The sequence below is a fragment of the Eumetopias jubatus genome, unplaced genomic scaffold, assembly GCF_037043125.1.
Source record: "Eumetopias jubatus isolate StellerSeaLion01/CBP00866 unplaced genomic scaffold, mEumJub1_p1.0 scaffold_2, whole genome shotgun sequence".
Classification (NCBI taxonomy): domain Eukaryota; kingdom Metazoa; phylum Chordata; class Mammalia; order Carnivora; family Otariidae; genus Eumetopias; species Eumetopias jubatus.
Window position 1 is genome coordinate 53,224,233 of NW_028274808.1, and position 20,424 is coordinate 53,244,656.

The following is a 20,424-nucleotide window of genomic DNA, read 5'->3' on the forward strand; positions in this document are numbered from 1 at the left end:
GCTTCCTCCCCGTCCCAACATCCGGCGGCGACCAGGGCGACCCAGCCCTCCACTAGGACAGCTGGCTTCCGGCGTCACCCCCATGCCACACTTGTGTGACCCCCCCACCGCGGGTTGCCGCTGGCTTGTGGCTGGTACGAAACGGACCGCAGCTGTGTTCCTAGCTCTTGAAATTGAGCAGGGGCGCAGCTCATCGGGCTTGAGACACAGCGTGGGGGATGCGTTTACAGAGCAGGGTTGATAAGAGTGACAGGGAACTAAGAGAAATCATGGTTTGAGGCAAGAGTTCCCCTGGTTCGAGTTTCAAAGACACCCGGATCCAGGAAAACAGGTTTCTGTGGGGTAAGGACAGACGGACCACGGCATCCCACCAGAACAGACTTCACGTTAAGGGAGAAAATGTTTTATTGGCACAGTCATTCCTTTCCTGGTTAAATTAAGAGAATGAAGCAGTGATCTTTACACGGGTAAAGCTGGTTTCTCCCGAATGAGTTTCACCGTATTAGGCTGGAAGGCCGATCGGGTTGTGACCACCTAGTGGTGGTGAAGGGAGACACAGCCTGTGAAGCGAGGACAGCTCCGACTGTTCTCTTTCATTCACATGATCAGCTGAGGTGCACGCAAAATAAAACACCTAAAAAGGAATCATGCCAAGGACAAGACCAGAGAGGGTCTTTGCTGCAACACCGCAAACCTCAAGAGATGCAGGGGCCCTGGGAGAACGGCTTTCCCCCAAGGGCCGCCCCACTGGTTTTCTTTTCAACCTAGTCCACAGCTAGCGAGCTACTTGCTTCCAAGTACCGCCGCTGGTGGGGACTGGTCTTGTTAGGGATTCCACTTTCTATTCCCCTGGAACGCCTAACAAACCCTCTAGGTCTCGGTCTGGCTTCCTGGTGTGCGCGGATGGGGGCAGGATGCACTGGGGCGCGGGCACTAGGCGCAGCACTAGTCGGGGGAGGGGGTGGAAGGCCTCACTTCGCTTGCGGTGGTGGCTCACGTCGTCTAAGTATGCCCTGGGGCCGCAGTCCACCCAGCGGGCTGGGAGGTAGCCAGGCCTTGGACGTGTCTCCTTGGAAGACGGTTCTGATGGTAGACACGAGGTTTGGCCCAATCCTTCAGGCCCTGTCTAAAACCTCTTGTATCTTATCTCAACTCAAAAGAATAAAAGACATTCCTCCCCATCTCCTCACCAGCCCAACTGGCTTATTATTTAGGGAAACACTGCCCCAGGGCTGGCAGGACCAGTCCCACAGCAGATTAGATCTTTTTCCAGTACTGGTCAGTGCATGGGATTCCAGCCACAATTTCTGATTCAATTCCACAGTGATCCCGTCCTCTGAGGATTTTAAAGAAGCCTGGAAAGCAAACATATGCCTTTAGAGTGTGCCGAGTTTTGACCCTTGCCAAGGTACTCACACTCACCCCAGAAAGACTTAGGAGCAGAAGACTTAGGAGCAGCAGCCTAGCCCCAAAGCAGTCAGCAAACCAACCCCAAGGTGCTCTCCCGACTTCTCTCGTTTGCCCAGTAGCTCGGCTCCACGTCACGAGGCCTCTAGACCCCACTTCCATTTGACCCACATAAACAGGCACTGCACCCGGGGCGTGGGGAACTGTGAGACACAAGTGACCCGAAGCCACGTCCTGATCTCTACCACCCTCTCTTGGGGTCAGCGTCTGCCTTCATGGCAAGGGAACCCCCAGGAGGTCACTGTTGAGCCCCAGGCCCAGTGTCTGGAGCAGAGCAGGACAAGATGACCACTCCGTCCTGGCTCACACCCCCCATGAGCAGGCAGGGGGCCACCACTCACCATTGTCGCCCCAGTCCGTGTTCCAGGAGTTGCCAACCAGCCAGTAGGGCGTGCCATTCTCCACTCCCCAGCCCAGGATGCGGACAGCGTGGCCTCCCATCATTTCTCCAGTGACGTGCTGGTACACTCCTGAGAAAGGGACGGCCCGTTCAGGCAGAGACCGGTCCTGGAGCAGCCCTCCAACTCGGCTGGCTCCCCGGGCCCACCAAGCCCTCCCAAACAAGGTTACACAGAGAGCGCCCTGACGTTCTCTCAGAAGGCTCCAGGGGCTCCCACCACATGGGGGTAATCATTTCAATAGGTTTTTGAAAGCCCAACACCCAAATAATGTTGAGTAAATATTAAAGGGGATTCCCAACAAAATGAGCTTGTTGGTTGCCTTGAAAACTGAAGTTATAAATTCTAATCTAAGAAGTAAATTTAAACGTTAATTCCAGCTATTCGCTCTACATGCTAGGACTCCGTGGAAGGATGTATTTGTCAAAAGGGTTCTGTAACTTGAGGAGTTTCAAGTTGCTGCCCTGGGATGGACCCTGCAGGGATGAAAAGAGAGAGAGACTGTGGCGGCAGCAGCCAGTGCTGACCGAGCTCAACGTGCTCACGGGGCCTGTGCAGCAGGCGATGCCCTCACTGGTGAGTTAATCAGGCTGTGAAACTGGAAATGCACCCCTTTAACTTACAGGGGGGCGGGGGAACTGTTAAAAAGCGCCAGCTTTATAATCTCGTCTTGCCAGAATCATCTCCCTTTATCCAATGACGTTTCCTAAGAGCAGAGAGCGCTGAAGAGTTCGAGGTGGCCGAACGGAAAGGAGACAGCAGAAGTCGGCTACAGACTGTTCATCTAGAATGGGGGGGTTTCTAAGGCAGCTCTCGGGCCGGGGGCCGTCGGGTTCCCCGGGGTGGATCCCACAGCCAGGTGCTTCCTGCCCACCCCCCCCCCCGCAATGTGACGCATGGTCTGGGACTTCACCAGCACAATCCGACGTTTTCCTCCGCGATCCAGACCTGTCGGTCCCCCTGGAACCCACACCTCCCCGGCTCCCGCTGCCATGAGGGGGCAACACGCACCAGACTTGTACATCAGGAAGTCGGAGTACACGGTGAAGGCTGCCTCTACCGGGCCGTTCTTGTAGATCTCCGCCATGATCTCCTTCTCGCTACTGGACAGGCTGTAGGAACTGCATCCTGGCAAATGGGGGGGAGGGGGAGGGGGAGGTGAGGCGTGCCCCCCGCGGCTCCGTCTGTCAGCTCTTCACTGACTTACGGGGAGCCGCCAGGTGAAGACTGTGTTTGGGGCCTCGCCCAGCCCAGGGGTCTGGGAAGGCTGCCCTGGGGAGGAATGAATGATGGCGCCGGACCAGGAAGCGGAGATTGGGCAGGGGGCGGGGCCCACAGCTCTGCGGCGGGAGGGGCGGTGAGCACAAGACCCGGGAGGAAGGGCAGAGTGGTGCCCCGAAGGTTCTAGGCCAGATCACTCCCCTGTAAAACAAGGGGCCTGGTCCCTCCAACCCTAAGGGTGTGTGCCCAACACGCTGGGGATCCTGGGGCCGGATTTGGCATGGAGACAGGCAGAAAACACAGTGTATTGCTCCCGCTGACAAGACAGTCAGTCACGACCTTCCCTCCTCCCTCCTGTGTTCCTGACTCCAAGGGTCAGCTGCACCAGCCTCTTCCTTCCTCTGGCTCCGGGAAGGGTGTCAGCGGGTCCCTGGCCCCGGGGTGCTGGGAGCGTGGGCCCCACCTTACCATAGTGCTTGTCTTCTTTGTAGGACGGGGTGTAGCCGGGCTCGCAGATCTTGTTGCACTTGGGGGTATCCCCCTCCCCTGTGCATGGGGGCCGGGAGCCGTTCACGTGGTGCTCACAGGGAGGGATGGAGTAGGGTCTGCAGCCTGGGGGGCCAAGGAGAAAGGAAAGGATCGGCTGACAGTCTCTTCAGAAGCCCTCTGAGGGCACAAGTGCAGCAAACGGGAACAGGAGGTCAAAGGTGCAACATGAACACCATTGCTAATCCTGCCCTGTTCTGCCCTGGAGGGCCCCGCCTCCTATTTCTACCGGATTTTTTAGCCTCCTGCCCTCAACGCTCAGCCCTCACTTTGTAATGCAAGCGGAGACCATTCTTCCTCATGGCTTATAAAATCCGGCTAGCCAGAGAGGGGCTGAGGACAGATACTCACCTACATGAGAGTCATAGAGCCCACCGGAAACCAGGCCTTGTTTTGTCCAGAAGTTCCAAGCTTCAGCAGGAAAGCCCCCATTACAGCTAAGAAAAGAGCCACTCGTTAAATTCATTGTGAGAGAACTTCTAGCTGCTCCGAGGCCACACCGCCTGCTGCCAAGGCCCCAGGGTCGCTTACGGATCCCCCAGGGCCTTTAGCCGCTCGCCCAATAGCTCTCCCGGGTCCCAAGCAAGCCCACTTCACCCTCCCTGGGATAGTCACCTCTTCCAGGGCATCGCCCTAGCTCCCGGGCCTGCCCACCACCTGCCCCAACAAGACAGAAGGACCCCAAACCAGGCTGTCGCACAGATCCTCAATCAGCACGCTGAAATCCCCTGGTGTGCTAACACACACGAAGCTAATGCTGGGGCCTGGGTTGATCGGAACGAGGTGAGGCCTGGACGCTTCTATTTAACTCCCAGGTATTTGTAACCCGTAGCCGTATCCGAGAACCACGGCTGTAAAACCAAGGCCAGAGCGGGCAGAAGAGCAGGCACCCACGGTGGGAATTTAGGTTCCGTGACCAAGCTGGGGGCCCATCATTCTTCATTACAGAAACAAGCTCCCGAAGTTATTACATTTCCGTGAGCAAGGAAGGGGGACAAGGATGACAAAAACCAGGCTGGAGATCAGAAACGGAGCCGCACATTCGAGACCATCTCTGCTGTGCCTGCGCCGAACCAGCCACACCGGGCGCTGCGGGCTCGGCCTGGCTTTAAGCGGCTCCCGGAAGGTAGCAGTCACACTGGGGCCTGCTTCCAGACTCCCCGGGACCCCAGCTGTTTCAGCAAAGACCGTCACCTGACCTGGAGTACCACTCCTGTCCACAGGGAGGCCTCAGCCCGGTGGCTCCTGGTGCCAGCCCCAGGGGCCACTTCTGACTCACCCGTCCCCACACTGGTCACCACAGCATGTGAGCATGTCCTCGGCAGACACCTCCACATTGACGTGCCCATTGGTGCGGATGCAGATCCGGTCAGAAATGGCTTCCACGGCCCCAAACGCCTGCGGAAACAAGCCCCACACAGGTGAGCCCCACCCCTGGGCCGTGGGCTCTGCCAGCCACCCCAGTGGAGGACCACAGTGGATCCCTCAGACCTTCTTGGTGGCTAGTCTCCCCCCACGTCAGTGAGGGTCCTGGCGCTCAAGTGTGTCTTTAAAGCGGGAGACCAATCCGCCCCAAATCTTTACCTGCGCACTCAAGTTCGTTTCTAAAACGTGGTTTTTGTTAACATAAAACAGCTCACACAGAGGACAAATACTGTACAATTTTACTAATATAAGTTATCTGGGCTGGTCAGTAAGAGACAAAGGAGAAGGGTGGTTGCTGGGGGGCTGGGGAGGGGGGATTAGTGTTTAATGGGGACAGAGTTTCCATTCTTACAAGATGGTAAGAGCTCTGTGGATGGACCTTGGTGACCGTATTTCCGATAACGTCAATGTACTTAATGCCACCGAACTGCGCTTAAAAATGACTAAGACGGTTAAATTTATACCATGCGTAATTTACCACAGTTAGAAACTAAATTAAGATAGCTCACTGATACAGATGGGAATACGTCTTCATGAAGCAGAGTAGGGCTCAAAACTACTGGTATCTGCTGATGGCCTGGGACACCGTGCCCAACAGAGAAGTAAAAACAGCTTCACCACCCACACATGGGCCACACCCATACTCCGTGCAGAGCGCTTTGCACATTGACTCTTCCACCTAGTTCCTGCAATAACTCATGACCATAGGGATCTTCATGATTTGTATGTTGACGGAAATGGAGACTCAGCAAGTTTACATAACTTGCCTAGTCACTCACAGCTGGTCAGACAAGTGTCCCCCGCCCCCCATGCTCGGGCCCCTCCCAGCCAGCAGAGCCTCACCCAGCAGGACCCGCAGGAGCCCTGGTCCCGGATCTCTTTGATGGTCGGGCAGTTAGGCCACTGTTCCCGGGAATCGAAGCTTTCAGGCAGAATCATGTTCTCAGCAAACCAAATTCTAGATAAAGGAAGGCCTCCATGACAAACTCGCTGAGCAGGGAGCCCGACACGGGGCTCGATCCCAGGACCCCGGGATCATGACCTGAGCCGAAAGCAGATGCTCAACCAACTGAGCCACCCAGGTGTCCCCAGACTTGCATCTTACAACCCTCCCCCGTCCCCGCAGACATCAGTGACTGCCGGCTGGGCCATCACCTGGAAAGGGAGGCACAGGAAGGACAAGCCGAAGGTGACATCTGCAGGGATGTCCCCTGGGAACTTTACACAGCCAAACCAAACCAGGAACTCTACTGTTCAACACATCTTCTCGTTCCCTGTGCTTCCTTCTAGTCTTATTTTATGGGATATTTTTCAGGAGTTTGGCCACAAGGTCCACATAACTGTGTTTCTTACTCCCCTCATCCCATCCCGGGTCTGCCCAGGGTCCTCACAACATTTTTAATATCTTCCCTATTGTGTGATGTCCCGTAACTACTCCATCCACATTGTCAGATATTTCTAATGCTTCCTGTAAGAGTAGTATCTACTTGAAAATGCCCATTACAGAGTTCTCTAGAAAAAAATGAAACATTAATGGCAGATCAGACGGCTTTTCTTAGATTCTCCTTCAATTATTCAAGACTGGATCCATCCAGGTCATACAGGACAGACCCAGGGCCCTGCCCACTGGGCTGTGAGACACGTCGAGAAGCACAGTAGGAAACACAGCACCAGGGTCTGAGCCCTGTCACGCAGAGTCTCGCAGCTCCGGGAGAAGGGAGACCTCTGGATGCCAAGGAGGCCTTCTTACTCCCTCTTTCCCGCAGTCCCAAACACACCCCTGCTGTTTGTATGGCAGCGGGGCAGGTGAGGCACCGTATCCACCCCCAGGTAGCAGGCACTCACCTCTGGGGCAGCTTCGGCCCACCCAGGAAGGTGCCACATAGCTTCCTCAGGTAGCTTGGGTCCACACCGTGGAAGTTGTGTCCAGCCTGGAAGAGAGCCCCAGCCACAGCAGTCAACAGAGGGAGTGTCTAGGCATGGGGGTAAATGAAGGCCTGACAAGGCCAGGGGTCCCGACCAGCTCAGCAGAGCAAGGGGACTTGGAGCATTGCTATAGAACAAATGCATCCCCCCAAATTCATGCTGAAACCTAACCCTCAAGGTGATGGTACCCGGAGGTGGGGCCTTTGGGAGGTGATTAGGTCACGAGGGTGGAGACTTCATGAAAGGGATTAGTGCCCTTCTAGGAGCCCCGGGAGAGCTGGCTTGCCCCTCCCACTAAGGGAGGCCCTCCCTAGAACCCAGCCATGCTGGCACCCTGAAACTGTACTTCCAGCCTCCAGAACTGTAAGCAATGCATTTCTACTTATGCACCACCCAATCTGCGGTACTTTGTTACAGCAGTGTGGACGGACTAAGACAGGCACCCCTCACAGCAAGCGAGGCCCCGTCCCGAGGGAGCCACCTGGGGGGATGAGGGGGCAGGTACACAGCTCCCAGACCACTGGGTATCTTCTCTGATCTGCTACATTTGCTGAGGTCAAGAGAAACCCTCTGCAGCCCCGAACATGGCTCATTCTTCGTCTCTTTATTACTGAAGTCCCAGGCCTCAGAGGCTGGGCAGAAGCAAGGAGCTGCCTGATGAGCCTTAACAACTACCATGGTGGGGGGACGAGGTTCAGGGTCCTCCTGGCTGTGAGCACTTCCAGAGCTCCTTTAGCCCCCATGCACCACCACGCACGCGTGTGCAAGGGGAAAGGAGCAGGGAGGAGGCTGGCATGGTCCGCAGTGGCCACGACTCTCAATCAGACCGACTCTCCAGGACAGACCGTCCCGTGGGCCACAGCTGCAGCCACCACCCTTGGGAGGCAGAATGCACCAACTGAACCCCTGGGGCAGGGGTGCACACAGAAGTGGCGGTCCCCACAGCTCACCTTCCACGTAGTGTTATGTCTGTTAACATAGCTGACCAGCTCATCTGACAGCAGCTGGAAAGGCGGCCTGCTCTGGGCACCAGTCAGCACCACCAGGCAGCCAAGGGTGGCCAAGAGCTGCCACATTTTGGAAGCTAGATCTTCAATTCACCTAGAAAAGACAAGACATCAGGATTCTTCAGTTCAAGTGCAGAACATACACAAGGGTACCATCTCAGGCAGCATGGTTCTGGGGCCAGAAACAACTCAGGGGCTCCATTTCTCAGTCTCCTCCTCTGAAATGCATGGGTGTGGGGGCAGAGAGCCCTCAAAGCCCAACAGTGCCGATGGGCTCCCAGGCCCCGTCTCATCAAAGTCCCAACCTATGCCCATAGCACACAGGGCCGTGCTGCGGACTGAATGTTCGTCGACCCCAGCCCCCCACCCCAATTCACGTTGAAATCCTAACCTCCATGTGATGGGATTAGGAGGTGGGGCCTTTGTGGGGGTGATTTGTCATGAGGATGGGACCAGTGTTCTCATCAAAGAGACCCCAGAGAGCTCGCTCTCACCTTCTGCCATGGGAGCACACAGCCAGAAGGGGACCCTCACCTGACCATGCCAGCACCCTGGCCTCAGACTCCCCCGTGTCCCAGAGAAACAGACTTCTGCTTAGCAGCCACCCTGTCTGTACTATTCTGTCGGAAGCCGCCCGAGGGGCTAAGATGGGCTGTGTCCGCGTGTCCTCCAGATGCCCCGGAGCTGGGACAGAGCAAGCTGCAGGCAGCTGGGTCTCCTGCCGCGCCACCGCCCCCCCCAACTCCGGCCGTTCTCTAGCCGGGCTCACCGTCTGAGATGGCGCTGCTCACCGGGTGGCTGGCGGCTATCTCGGGAGCTGCGGGGCTGGGGCCAGCACCGCCCTGCGGTCCTGTCCGAAGCCAAGGGTGCAGGCCTCAGGCAGCACGGACGCCTGTATCCACAACCCATCAATAGACGCAGATCTTCGGTCTAAATGGGGGTTCAGGGCCCTCCCTGCTGTCGCCCAACAACTGCCTCTCCCTGGGTTTGTCGAACCAAGTTTGAGACTTTTCCAGGTTAGTGCTCTGAGACAGTAAACAGTCTTAGGTGATTAGATCCCAAGTAGAGGACCACTAAGATAAGAAAAATGCAAAAGAAATGATATTTCACCAGCCACACTCGGGGCATAAGACAAGCCAACACAGGCCAACGAAGACCAGCACGTGCCAACCTCAGTGGCACCAGGGGGACAGAGCTAGTCTGGCCAGTGGCACAAGTCCGGGACTTTCTCTGGTTTTTCCAGTCAGCCAAGGGCTCTGTTTCAAAGATGGGTCCTTCCAGGAAGGGAGCCCATCATGTTATAACCACAGTCCTTAGATCTCAGACTGGCTTGCAAGTCAGGAGACCAGCCCCGCCTCTGAATCATGCTCTTAGGCAAGGAGCTCTAATGAAAGCAAGCAATGTTCTGGGTGCCACAGCCCCGGAGGGCCTTGTGGGACACCTGTGTTGGGAGTGGGGGTGCCAAGGGGAGGGTTTCCTGTCCCCGACCCCAGCGGCTTCCAGATGGACCCACCTCCTCCCAGGACACAGGGTTACTCGAAGATGCACTGAGCATGCAGCCTCCCACAGTGAATTACAGTGGGCAAGACAAACTTGACGGCTGCTTAAGCCAACACCCCGGGTCATGATCCCGGGGTCCTGGGATCGAGTCCCGCATCAGGCTGCTTAAGCCAACAATTATCCCGAGGAATAAAGGCGTGACAACAGCAAACAGTTCTGGAAAAGAGCACGGATGGAGGCCTGCCCTCTGGGGTAGTCAAGGTATTATAAAACCCTGGCTGACACTGGCCCAGGAACAGTCTGATCAACGAAACAGACCACTCTCTGTGGGGAGATTTAGCTTTCATGGCACAGATGGGAGGGGAAACGGCACGTTTCAGTGGCTGACATTTCGAAAAACATAGGAAGGCCGAATCTTTATACAGGAAGTGTTACACCGAACAAGGATCTTGAGTAAAAACAAGCTGTATGAAGAAAATAATAAATGCACTTCAAAAAACTGTAGTATCAGAGTGAGAACCATCTATGACTGACAAACAGAACCTTAAAGAGACAGTGCTTGATTACATGAAAATAAATCCTCTTTTTCTAGAAAAAGAGAACAAGATAAAAAGTGGCAAACTGACAAAATAGTACTCCCATATACTTAAAGCTTCATTTCCTTAATATGCAAAAGGTGCTTAAAAACCTCAATAAAACCAGAATAGAGAAATGGCAAAAGGACACACAATGAATTTATAGAAAAATTAGTACAGGGAGCCTGGGTGGCTCAGTCGTTAAGCGTCTGCCTTCGGCTCAGGTCAGGGTCCCAGGGTCCTGGGATCGAGCCCCCCATCTGGCTCCCCACTCAGTGGGGAGCCTGCTTCTCCCTCTGCCTCTGTCTCTCTCCATCTCTCATGAATAAATAAAATCTTAAAAAAAAACAAAAAAGTACAAATGGCCGTCAGATATCAAAAGATACTCAAGTAGTTGAGATTAAATGAGGGACTTGGCAAAGGTTGGGCGGCTGGCAGGTTCCTGGCGGGGGTCAGACGTGGGGAGACAGAAACACTGGGCTGCTGAACCCCAACGGTAAGCACAATATCCTGGCCATTTCTATAAATTTTTCAGTCTCCACGCCCTTTGCCTCAGCAATTTGACATTTAGAAATTTATCCTATTGGCCTCAAATTCAAAGATATAGGTATACAGATGTTTACTGAATGTTCTCTGTAATAACGAGACCAGAAACAAAATGTCTAATAACAGAGTAACTGTTACGTTACAATAAATGATTAACAGAACACAAAGCGGCCATTCAGAATGAACTAGGTAAGTGAATCATACTGTACTGATAAAGTAAATATGCCCAAGATACGTGTAAGTGGGAAAAAAAGGAAGTAGCAGATGAGTCATGGTAAGCATGTGAGCCCATGAAGCAATGTACATGCCTATTACCATTACCACATGCAAAATATCAAAAAAAAAAAAAAAAACTGAAAAGTAATATGTGTGGCAGGGAGACTTATTTTTCACTATCTTTTTAAAAAAATTAAATGAACATATTATATTCAAAGTTTTGCTCTTTTAGGAAGAAGAGTAGCTAGGGCTACCCAAAACCCTGAGCTCCCAAATGTACTGCCAGTTGATTCCTAGTCAAAGTGAAGCCTTCTCCTAGAGACTTTCGGCTCAAAACACTTAACCTGGGCACCTGGGTGGCTTAATCGGGTAAGCGTCTGCCTTCGGCTAGGGTCATGATCCTGGGGTCCTGGGATCGAGTCCCGCATCAGGCTCCTTGCTCTGCGGGGAGCCTGCTTCTCCCTCTCCTCCCCACTTGCGCCCTCTCTATCTCTGTCTCTCTCTCTCTCAAATAAATAAATAAAATCTAAAAAGAAAATTAAAAAAAACAAAACAAAACACTTAACCTTCTTGTTTTCAGTGACTCACAGGGAGGCTGGTGCTCCCATGACCATGTCACGGACCCACACGGTCTCCCAACTGTTAGGTAAATGTCTCGCTGTGTCCTCACACAGTGGAAGGAGCAAGGGAGCTGAGGTCTCTCTTATAACATCTTCTGAGTAAAGAAGCAAAGCAGTCGGGTTCCCTTTATCTGGACACCCTCCGACTTACACTCAGCACCTTCACATTTTCCACGATAGGAGAACCTAGCGAGCGAACACTGGGGTGTACGCTCTGGGCACACGGGCGTTCAGACCCGTGCCAGCAGAGCCAGGCCTGCTGACAAGCCTGTTAGAATCACACCTGGGAGGGTCGCCCTCCCCAGGTTTCACCGTGACCTGTGGGAATGTGGTGGGGTGCTGAGGCAGCCCCATGTGAATGCTCCCTACAGGTCATAGAGGGCCATCCCCAGGTGACCCCTGGGGGCTCTGCCACCTGCTGAGATGTTAAATCATGAGCAAGTGGAGAATGGGAGCAATTCCATGATAACTTGGATTTGAAACAAGCTTTCTCTGGTTTTTCTGGTGGCAGAGAACACAGGCACCACCCATTTCCCAGACGGTTCTCCGTTTCTGTGCCGAGGGCTGCCATGGCCACAGCCAGGCCAACTTCTGAGGCCTGCCAGGCCCCCGCGAGGTGAGACTTTCATGCACTTGCCCGTCTTCTCTTGGTTCCACAGGCCCTCCTCCAGACTTCCTGTCAACGTCATTCTCCCCATCATAACCCTACATCAGGGAGAACCAGGGGCCCCAGCGAACTGCAGAGCTGTGAGCTGGGAGAGCGGGAGCTCAGCTTGAACCAGTGACTCCAAGCCCCCCTAGCACTGAGCACTTGGACAACTCTTCCTTTCAGCCCAGCATCCCAGGGCTGTGGCATTTGGGAGAAAGTCTGGATTGGGGTTCAAGTAGTGAACAGCTGTTGTAGCCTCTGGCGAGGACGAGCACTGGGCTTGGAGTCAGGAGACCTGGGTTCAGATCTTCCACTTACTAACTGTACACCCTTGAGCACCAACCTGCACCGAGCCTCAGTATTACCAGCTGTAAAATGGAGCTGATGACCTTTCATTTCTCCAGGTGGAAGGCCAGGGGGCCATGACGGCACCTGCTCTATAGTAAGAAAGCAGTGAAGAGCTGCTCGCTTGGGCACCCTCAATTCCCAGGTGCCACCCACCACCCTCCTTTCTCCCCTCCCTCCCCCCTGCATCCCCCCACTGCTAGCCTGTGCCAAGTAACTCCAGTCCACTCCAGACCTGTCCACAGTACCTACCTCTACATCACAAGAGTCTGAATTAAAAATGAGGTTTTAACCTCAAATAACCACCAACTGGGCTTCCATTTTTAGAGCCCGGGAGACTGCTGAGCTTTCTCCCGGTAGAAGGGACAGACGCAGATATCCCGCGTCTTCCTGCATCTGCACAAACCGTGCGCACTGGACCAGTGACAGCAAATGGCTAATGCAAGCTGGGCGCCCAGCAAGCTGGCCGTGGGTCCTATGGCCTTTGCTGGAAACATAACCAGCTTTCGCTTCCCCTCTGTGGGGTGAACACTTCCTGTTTTCTCAGTTTTCTGGGTTTTCTTTTTTTTTTTTTTTTTTTTAATTACAGGACAGAATGAATAGGAAAGTCCTTATTCTGTGAGAAAAGAGGGGCCCAAACTGGGTAAGAAGAGTTGCAAGTCACCAGACCCGCTTGCAGGGTGTGGACACCGTGGAGGGACCAGCTGTGGGCAGATGGTACTTCCAGCCCTCAGGCAGCTGGTCTTCCTGGGTGGACCCCCTTGGCCCCCTGTCAAGCCAATCCCTGGCTGAACAAGACAGGCTCTCACATTTCTTCCCTCTCCAGGCCCCTACAGCACTCGACAGTTTCTATGGAAGCACATCCCACTGAATGCCAGGTGCTAAAGGGGCCGGTGGTCAGCTGATCCTCTTAGCGCCCCCTCACAGCATAATCACTCCCCAGACTACTCTGAAGCCATTCCTGGGACTACTGGGGACCTTGGGACTCTAGAAGGAAATGGAATGAACGCAGGGGCTGATGCCAAGTTGCAGAAGACTTTGGTCCTGATATTCTCTAAGGACATGGAATCAGTTTGGGCTGCCGCCGAGACTGATTTTTACCAAAGCTTCCTTAGGAGGCTGGAGAGCCCTCAGGAAGCCTGGATTCTCAATCTGTCCCAAATCTAAGGAGACAGGACCGAGGTAGCTGAAATTTCCAAGTACACCCAGCTGCAATCTTCTGGGCAATACAGAAACAGACAGACAGGTGTCCGGCACAGCTTTCATCCCCTCCTCCGCTCAGCCCCGCCCGTTGCCGGGGTTCATACTACGGGCCCCCCTTCACAGCTGGCTCTAAAGGACCAAAAACTGAGGGCCTCGTTTTTGCCCAGAGCCACGGAGCATGGCTGTGCCCTGCAGATCATCAGCAGAGTGCCTGCAGACAGAGGGGGAAGGTGGACAGGCAGGAGCACTGGAAGGTTTAGTGGGACCTTGCTGTTGCTACAGAACTTGGTTGCAACTTTCTGTCTCACATTCACAGCAGCTGTTTCTGAAATTTCAACCACTTCGGTGCACCACCTACACACCAAAACTAGGCAGCTCTTCATTTCCTCCGACAGCGACTTGCCCAGCTATGCCTCCGCGGTGGCTGACACAAGCGCCTTTATCTCAGACATGCTCCGGTCAAACTGAAGGCGACCTTGCCTTTGAGTCTGAATCACCGCCTTGATGTTTCCTGTCTCTGCTCGGAATGGAAACGCGTCCAACTGCTTCATGACTTACAATCTTCAAAATAAAAAATAACAAAACCAAAAGGGCTCCTCGTCGCCAACCGTCTCCTCAGAGCTGTGAGGATGAACAGGCACCAGCCGGCGCCTAGAGCCAGGCTCCCTGCAGCTGAACGCCCCCAGGCAACTGCTGTGTGACCCAGAAAGGGCATCCACTGCAGTGGGCCACAGCTGTGTAGCTCACAGCCCTGCAGGTTCCAGGGGAACCAGGGGAAGCAGTGAGAAGGCCCCACCCGGGAGCGTCCGGGTGGCTCAGTCGGTTCAGCATCTGCCTTTGGCTTGGGTCATGATCCCGGGGTCCTGAGATGGAGCCCCACATTGGGCTCCCTGCTTAGTAGGGAGTCTGCTTCTTCCTCTCTCTTTGCTCCTCCCCCTACTTGTGCTCTCTCTTTAAGAAATAAAACCTTTAAATAAAAAAAGAAAAAAAAAAAAAGGAAGGCGGCCCCACCTGCCTCACCCACCTGAACAGTTTAGGCCATTCACAGGTACTCCCCCTGCTGCCCACCTGCCAACCATCTGTCCCAAAACTGGGGAATTCCCACCGGGTTAAGCAGGGCAGGCCTCCTCAAACTCCTCTCCCACTGTGCCTGGAAACCATCTAGCTACAGCGCCCACAAATGGAACATTGCTTAAGATCAGCCACAGCAGCCCACATCCCGCAAACGGGAAAATTACAACCTTGGGCTTCAAACAATGGACCCCGGGAAGGCCCTTGGCAGGTGCAAATTTTTGTATTGTTGAGAAACAAGAATTTTGGCAAAGTTCTGGAAGCTTCTGCTCACCAGCTTTGCTCACTGTCTCTGATACTGACTTACTGAGATGCTAAAGGGGGCATTACATTCTCAAGTCTCTGTTTCTAAAATGGGCATACCGCCTGGATTCTGAAGGACCTTAGGACTACTTTATACAAGCTTGCAGAAATCCTTGGAGATTTAAACGAGATTAGTGTTCCACGCCTCCCCAGCTCCCAGGAGCACCGTAGCTCTAATTCGACTGCAGGCTAGATCTCATCTCCCTGCTGGCTGGCTGGGTACTCAGGTGGCTGAGACACTGGCAGTGACAAAAGCAAGCAACAGAAAGGCGCTGCCTCCCCAGCTTGGTCCGGGCTCCTCTCTCGAGGTCCCACAAAGATGTACTTGCCTCACGAGGCTGCTGGGAGATGGAAGGAGATGGTCTTTTCCAAAGTGCCTTCCGTGCAGCCCAGCTTGGAGTAGGCAGGCCTGACGATGAACTGACTGCCATGAGGAAATGGTTGTGTCCTCACTGGTGAGGGGAACACACAATTCTCTACTCATAGGCCGGGCAATCCATGCCATCCCAGGCTAATTTTTTTTTTTTTTTATTCTCAGAAAAATTACCATCACCCTATTTTTAGCAACAAGTCCTTAAATACTGGTTCATTCTGCTATCTTGCCCACCAGAACAAAGCACTCCCAACCACCCACAGGGCTCAGTGGAGGAAAAGATGGCTCCCAGCTGCTGTCTGCCGATGCCTCAACCCCAGAATGGCCAGGGCTCCTGGCTGGCACCACCCTCCCAGGGCTTGTGCAAGCCCAGAGGCTGTGTGACTTGGATATGTGTAAGCACACCCTACCCAAGCCCAGGTCAGAGGGTCACGGAGAAGCCCAGCCCCTGCTGGGTCTCTTGGCAGAGTGACTCGGATGCTCTCGCAGTGCTTTAGCCTGGATCAGCTTACTGATTTTGGTGGTATCTATCCCATCCTCCCCTTCCCCTTGCTAGTGACTAGGTTATCTCGATGGCCAGACTGAAGTGAGTTAGGAGCCTGGTAGAGACAGATAACACAGGCAGGCAGCTTCCTCGGCACCCCGCAGTCTGAAAACAGTAATGCTGGGAAAGGACCTTTGGTCTTGTATTGAACTTCTGTTTTACAGGTGGGGAATAAAGTGGTGCCTGAGAAAACGCCATGAGCGAGCCCTGAAGAATGTATCTGAGTAGGTCTGGACAATTACCGAGAGATCAAACTCTAAAATTCCACCACAATTATTTTAGCGACCCCTGTCATGTTACAAGCTTGCAGGAGCCTCAGTGTTCTCATCTGTAAAGTGGAAGAGTCAAACTGCACTACCCAAAATTCACATGCATTCTGAAAGTTAAAAAGAAAAAAATTAGAAAGGGTTATCTGATTGCAGAAGTCCAGATACCTGTTAGGATCTAAAGAAACCTCGGTGAGTTCTAGCTGTTAACACACACATTAAAACCACAAGCACTGTCAGTGATCAACAACAAAAATAGAGATCCTCACTCATCAATGATTTCCGAGAGCAAAGAATTATTTGAATTCCTGGTCACAGAAGTTAAAAGAGTGGCACCATTTCACACCCATCCGGCTGGTAAAAATCAAAGTCTGGTAATATCCAGTGGTGGTAAATGAGGAACAGGAACCCTCACCACTGCTGGTAGGACATACTGGTAAAACTTGGACAGCATTCTATCAGTATCTAGCAAAACGGAAGACGCACACATGTTACGACCCAGGAAGTAACTGGCCTTCTCCTGCTTTTGCCCTAGAGAAACTCTTGAGGGTGCCTGAGAGGTACAAGGATTTACTGCAGCCTGCCCTGAACAGTGAGAAAGTAAAAACAACCTGTCCCTCAGTAAATACTGTGCGTTTAAGATGCATGAACTAGAGCTGCATGTATCAACGTAAATAATAAACCTCATAAACACCAGTGGGAAAGGATACAAGCAGCACAATTACAGTTATATCACTTTTAGTAACATTGTTCATGGATTGATACAAAGTATTAAAAGTACTCCCGAGAATGTGCCGGAGATTTATAAAGACCAAGATAGGAGCTACCATGTCTCTGGGGAAGAGCAGAAGAGCAGAAAAAGGCACCGGGGTGGTAATGGACTTGCAGAGCAAACAAGCTGAAACCTGCCTCCTGCCAAGGGGGGGCCGGGTCCAAGAGGAAATGCACTCCCTGTGAACCCCACACAAGCCTGAGCTGAGGAAAGGGTGCGGGGATGAGGCTGGAGGTTAAAAAACAAGACTGGTTAAGTCTAAATATATACTGGCATTTGATCCCTAGGTGGGATATGAACATGAACAGCCATGGAAAGACCCAGGATTTATGGCCCACACACCCTTTCTTAGGCAGCTGCTGGAGTGTGCAGCGAGGAGCTCAAACCAAGAGGTGATGATGTACTTGGGACCGGGTGGAGACACTGCTGCTGACTCCCTCCCAACATCCACTGAGTACAATACCCACCTGCATGTGCCCCATCTACATTCGTCATCTTGTCAACCCCCACCACCTCTCTGCACGTGAGGCTGAACCATATGAAAAGTGCCCGATTTCCATCCTTCTTGATCTAGAAAAATCCCCAGTTCTTATCATCTTCGCATTTTCCTTATGTCAAACTATCTAAAACAGGCAGCAGACATGACGAGCCCTTACTCGGAAACAGCCCAGTCCTTCCCTCCCAAAGACCCTAGGGATATTCTACACAACCACAACTTCTTACCACATTTAAGAAAATCACCCAACAGACGCCCCACAACTCCCCTGAATGTGCTCTCCCTTGCTTCTCAGTCCAACTGCCCAACAGGAATACAAAACATCTCCTAGCCCTTTAAATGTGTGCAACTTCCTGTCCCCACGCCCAGGTGCTATAATTGAGGAAAGAAAGAACCAGTCTAAAAGAAAGGCCTCAGTTCAAGATGCTGAATCAGCAGCACATGGACAGGTTCATCCTGGGGCCCAAGAGCTTACCCCCCTCACCACCTGACCAGTCCGGTCAGGTGACCCAACGGCAGGGGAGTTGCTGGAGCCGGGGCTGGGCTGGCTTGAGAAGTCCCCAGATAAGGGATCTACACCCTTCCACTGCTGAGGGGCAATACCCCAGCTCTGGGGCAGATGCCCAAAAAGACTGGAGTAGAAGCTTTCTCCAGGGCACCTTTAACTCTCTTTGGGAAAAGCCACACAGGGTGTGTGTGTGTGTGTGTGTGTGTGTGTGTGTGCGCGCGCGCGTGGGAGGAGGGGGGTGCAGCTCAGCTCCTTACTCTATAAAGTTCAAGAGCTCTAGGTCACCCTCACCAGTGCCAACAGGAAACAATTCTCAGGGAGCCTGGCTGGCTCAAATCAGTAGAGCATGTGACTCTTGATCTCAGGGGTTTGAGTTCAAACCCCATGGTGGGCACTAAGCCTACTTAAAACAAAAACAACAACAAAAACCGACAAAAAAACAATTCTCCATTATTTAAGGATGTTATGGAAGAAAAGCAGCCCTTACCCAACCAGGCACCCTTCTAAGCCTCTTCACCTTCTTATCATTCTCAATCTATAGACTCAAGGAGATGAATGCATCCCAGATGCATTTGTGTCTGGTGGAGGCACTTGATCCGTTTTTCTAAGGTTAACTAAAAATGCTAGGTCTCCATTTGAACCCCACCCCTTCCCCTCCCACTGGGTGTGAGGGACTCCTAGAGGGATGTGGGGCCTGGGTTATTGTCCTTATGCTTGCACAGCCTGTGGGCTTCCTCAGTGCCAGGGGAAGAGAACGACCTAGGCCCACTAAGGCAAATGCAATTTACATCTACCTGGAGGGCCTGCTGAGCACCCCCAGACTCAGCCACCCCTCACTGCTCCCCAGATGCTCCCTCTCCCAGGCCTCCAGGGTCATTAACTGAGGGAGGAGGTGGTGCCCCAGGGACTCTGCCCTGCTTTCCCTTCTCTCAAACAATCCTGGGCCTATGGAAGGCACAGTCTCCCTTCCACTGAGGTCGAGAAGCAGGGAGTGGCATCTTCCCCCACCTCCCAGGGAGAGGGCGACTGGGGCTCCCAAGCCCTTTACCTAGTCTCCTAACCCCTCTGCTTAATTTGTCTTCCCATCAGTGTATTTAACTCATCCTGTGGCCTCCACCCTCCCTGCTCCACCCAGTTCCAGGTTCCAGTTTTCTGGTTTCTATCTTCTGGGGTCCCTAGAATTGTGCGTGTGGTTGTGTGCAGAAAGTTGCCCAAGCAAACCCTTTGGAATAAAAAAACACCTAAAACAGATGAAGGGAGACACTATGATCTCAGCAATTTCCCGAGGAAACTGAGGCCCGGAAGCTCACGATGGGCTGGGGAGCGAGATTCTAGCCAAAAGTCACCAGGATCCAAGCCAAGCGCTTCCCGCAAGCTCCTCCCCCGGGGCTCCCCCGCAAACTCCCCAGTTCCTCCCGGGCTGCTTCCCAGGCCCGACCCCGGAGGCGGGCGGGCCGTGAGGGTCGGGGTGAGCCCACCTGGGGTGGCGAACATGGCCCTAGCGGAGGGGGCCGGCGGGCGCCTGCTTTCTGGCCGGAGTCGGGGTGGGTGCCAGGCTGCCCGCCTCGGGCGGTTCTTCTGTGTGTGGTTTGTTTTTGTTTTTTTTTTTTTTTTTTGCTTTTCTCACCGCGACGACTTTTAGGAGCGTGCGAGCTGCCACCCATGCCCGCCCGGCTGTGACAGCCCGAGGGTCCCCCGCCTTCTCGCCCGCCCCGGGGATGCCGCGGGGCCGCGCCTGGGCCTGGATGGGGCGCCAAGCCCCACCCCCCCCGACCTCCCCATCCCCCTCCAAGGTCACGTCCACCGCGGCGCCGCCGCGCCCGGGCTGCCCACCCGCACTCACCGAGCCCCACAGCCGAGAGCCTGGGCCTGCAGCCTGCGAACGCCCCGGCGGCGCCTGAGAGTGCCGGGCCGAGCAGCCGCCGTAGCCTCCCGGAGCCTGCCCCCGCGCCTATTTACCGCGCCAGGCCCCGCCCCGCGCGCCCGGCTGACTCGCCCACGTGACGGCTGCGAGCCCGGGGCCCGCCCCCCGCCCTCCGCCCTCCGCCCTCCACTCTCCACTCTCCACTCTCCACTCTCCACTCCCACCCCCTCACCCCACCCCGGTCCGGCTGCCTCGCGGACTCGGTGCCCGCCTCTGAGCCGCTGGGGGTGGGCTCCCCGCTCCGGGACTCCCCCGCCTCCAACCTGCCCGAGGGGGGCCAGTGGAGAGCGGAGGGGAGATGAAGCGGGGAGAAATTGCCCAGGGGCCGCCGCCGCCTGGGAGCAGCCGTTCAAAGCCTGATGGATCCCTGCTTGACTGTCCTTTATTTCATTCATTTCAGAAAGCACTGACTGAGTTGGGGTATCATGATAGCAGGCCTCCCAGAAGAGCTTTAAAAGGCTCTGTTAGCGTTAATTTTCTGAGAACATGCCTATAAGATCCTCCAGTTATGTAATAATAAATG

At 54.0% G+C, this 20,424-nt stretch overlaps 1 protein-coding gene across 1 annotated transcript; it reads right to left on the bottom strand.

The window, feature by feature from the left end:
- Positions 1-387: 387 nt before the first annotated feature.
- Positions 388-19,932, bottom strand: CTSB (cathepsin B). The gene is made up of 10 exons (XM_028114301.2): positions 19,821-19,932; positions 7,934-8,084; positions 6,903-6,988; positions 5,901-6,015; positions 4,912-5,030; positions 3,984-4,069; positions 3,555-3,698; positions 2,877-2,993; positions 1,809-1,937; positions 388-1,355 (listed from the first exon to the last, which is right to left on the bottom strand). Exons 2-10 carry the CDS (start codon positions 8,057-8,059, stop codon positions 1,258-1,260), a joined length of 1,020 nt encoding a protein of 339 aa, XP_027970102.1. The 5' UTR covers positions 8,060-8,084; positions 19,821-19,932; the 3' UTR covers positions 388-1,257.
- Between the last annotated feature and the right edge of the window lie 492 nt (positions 19,933-20,424).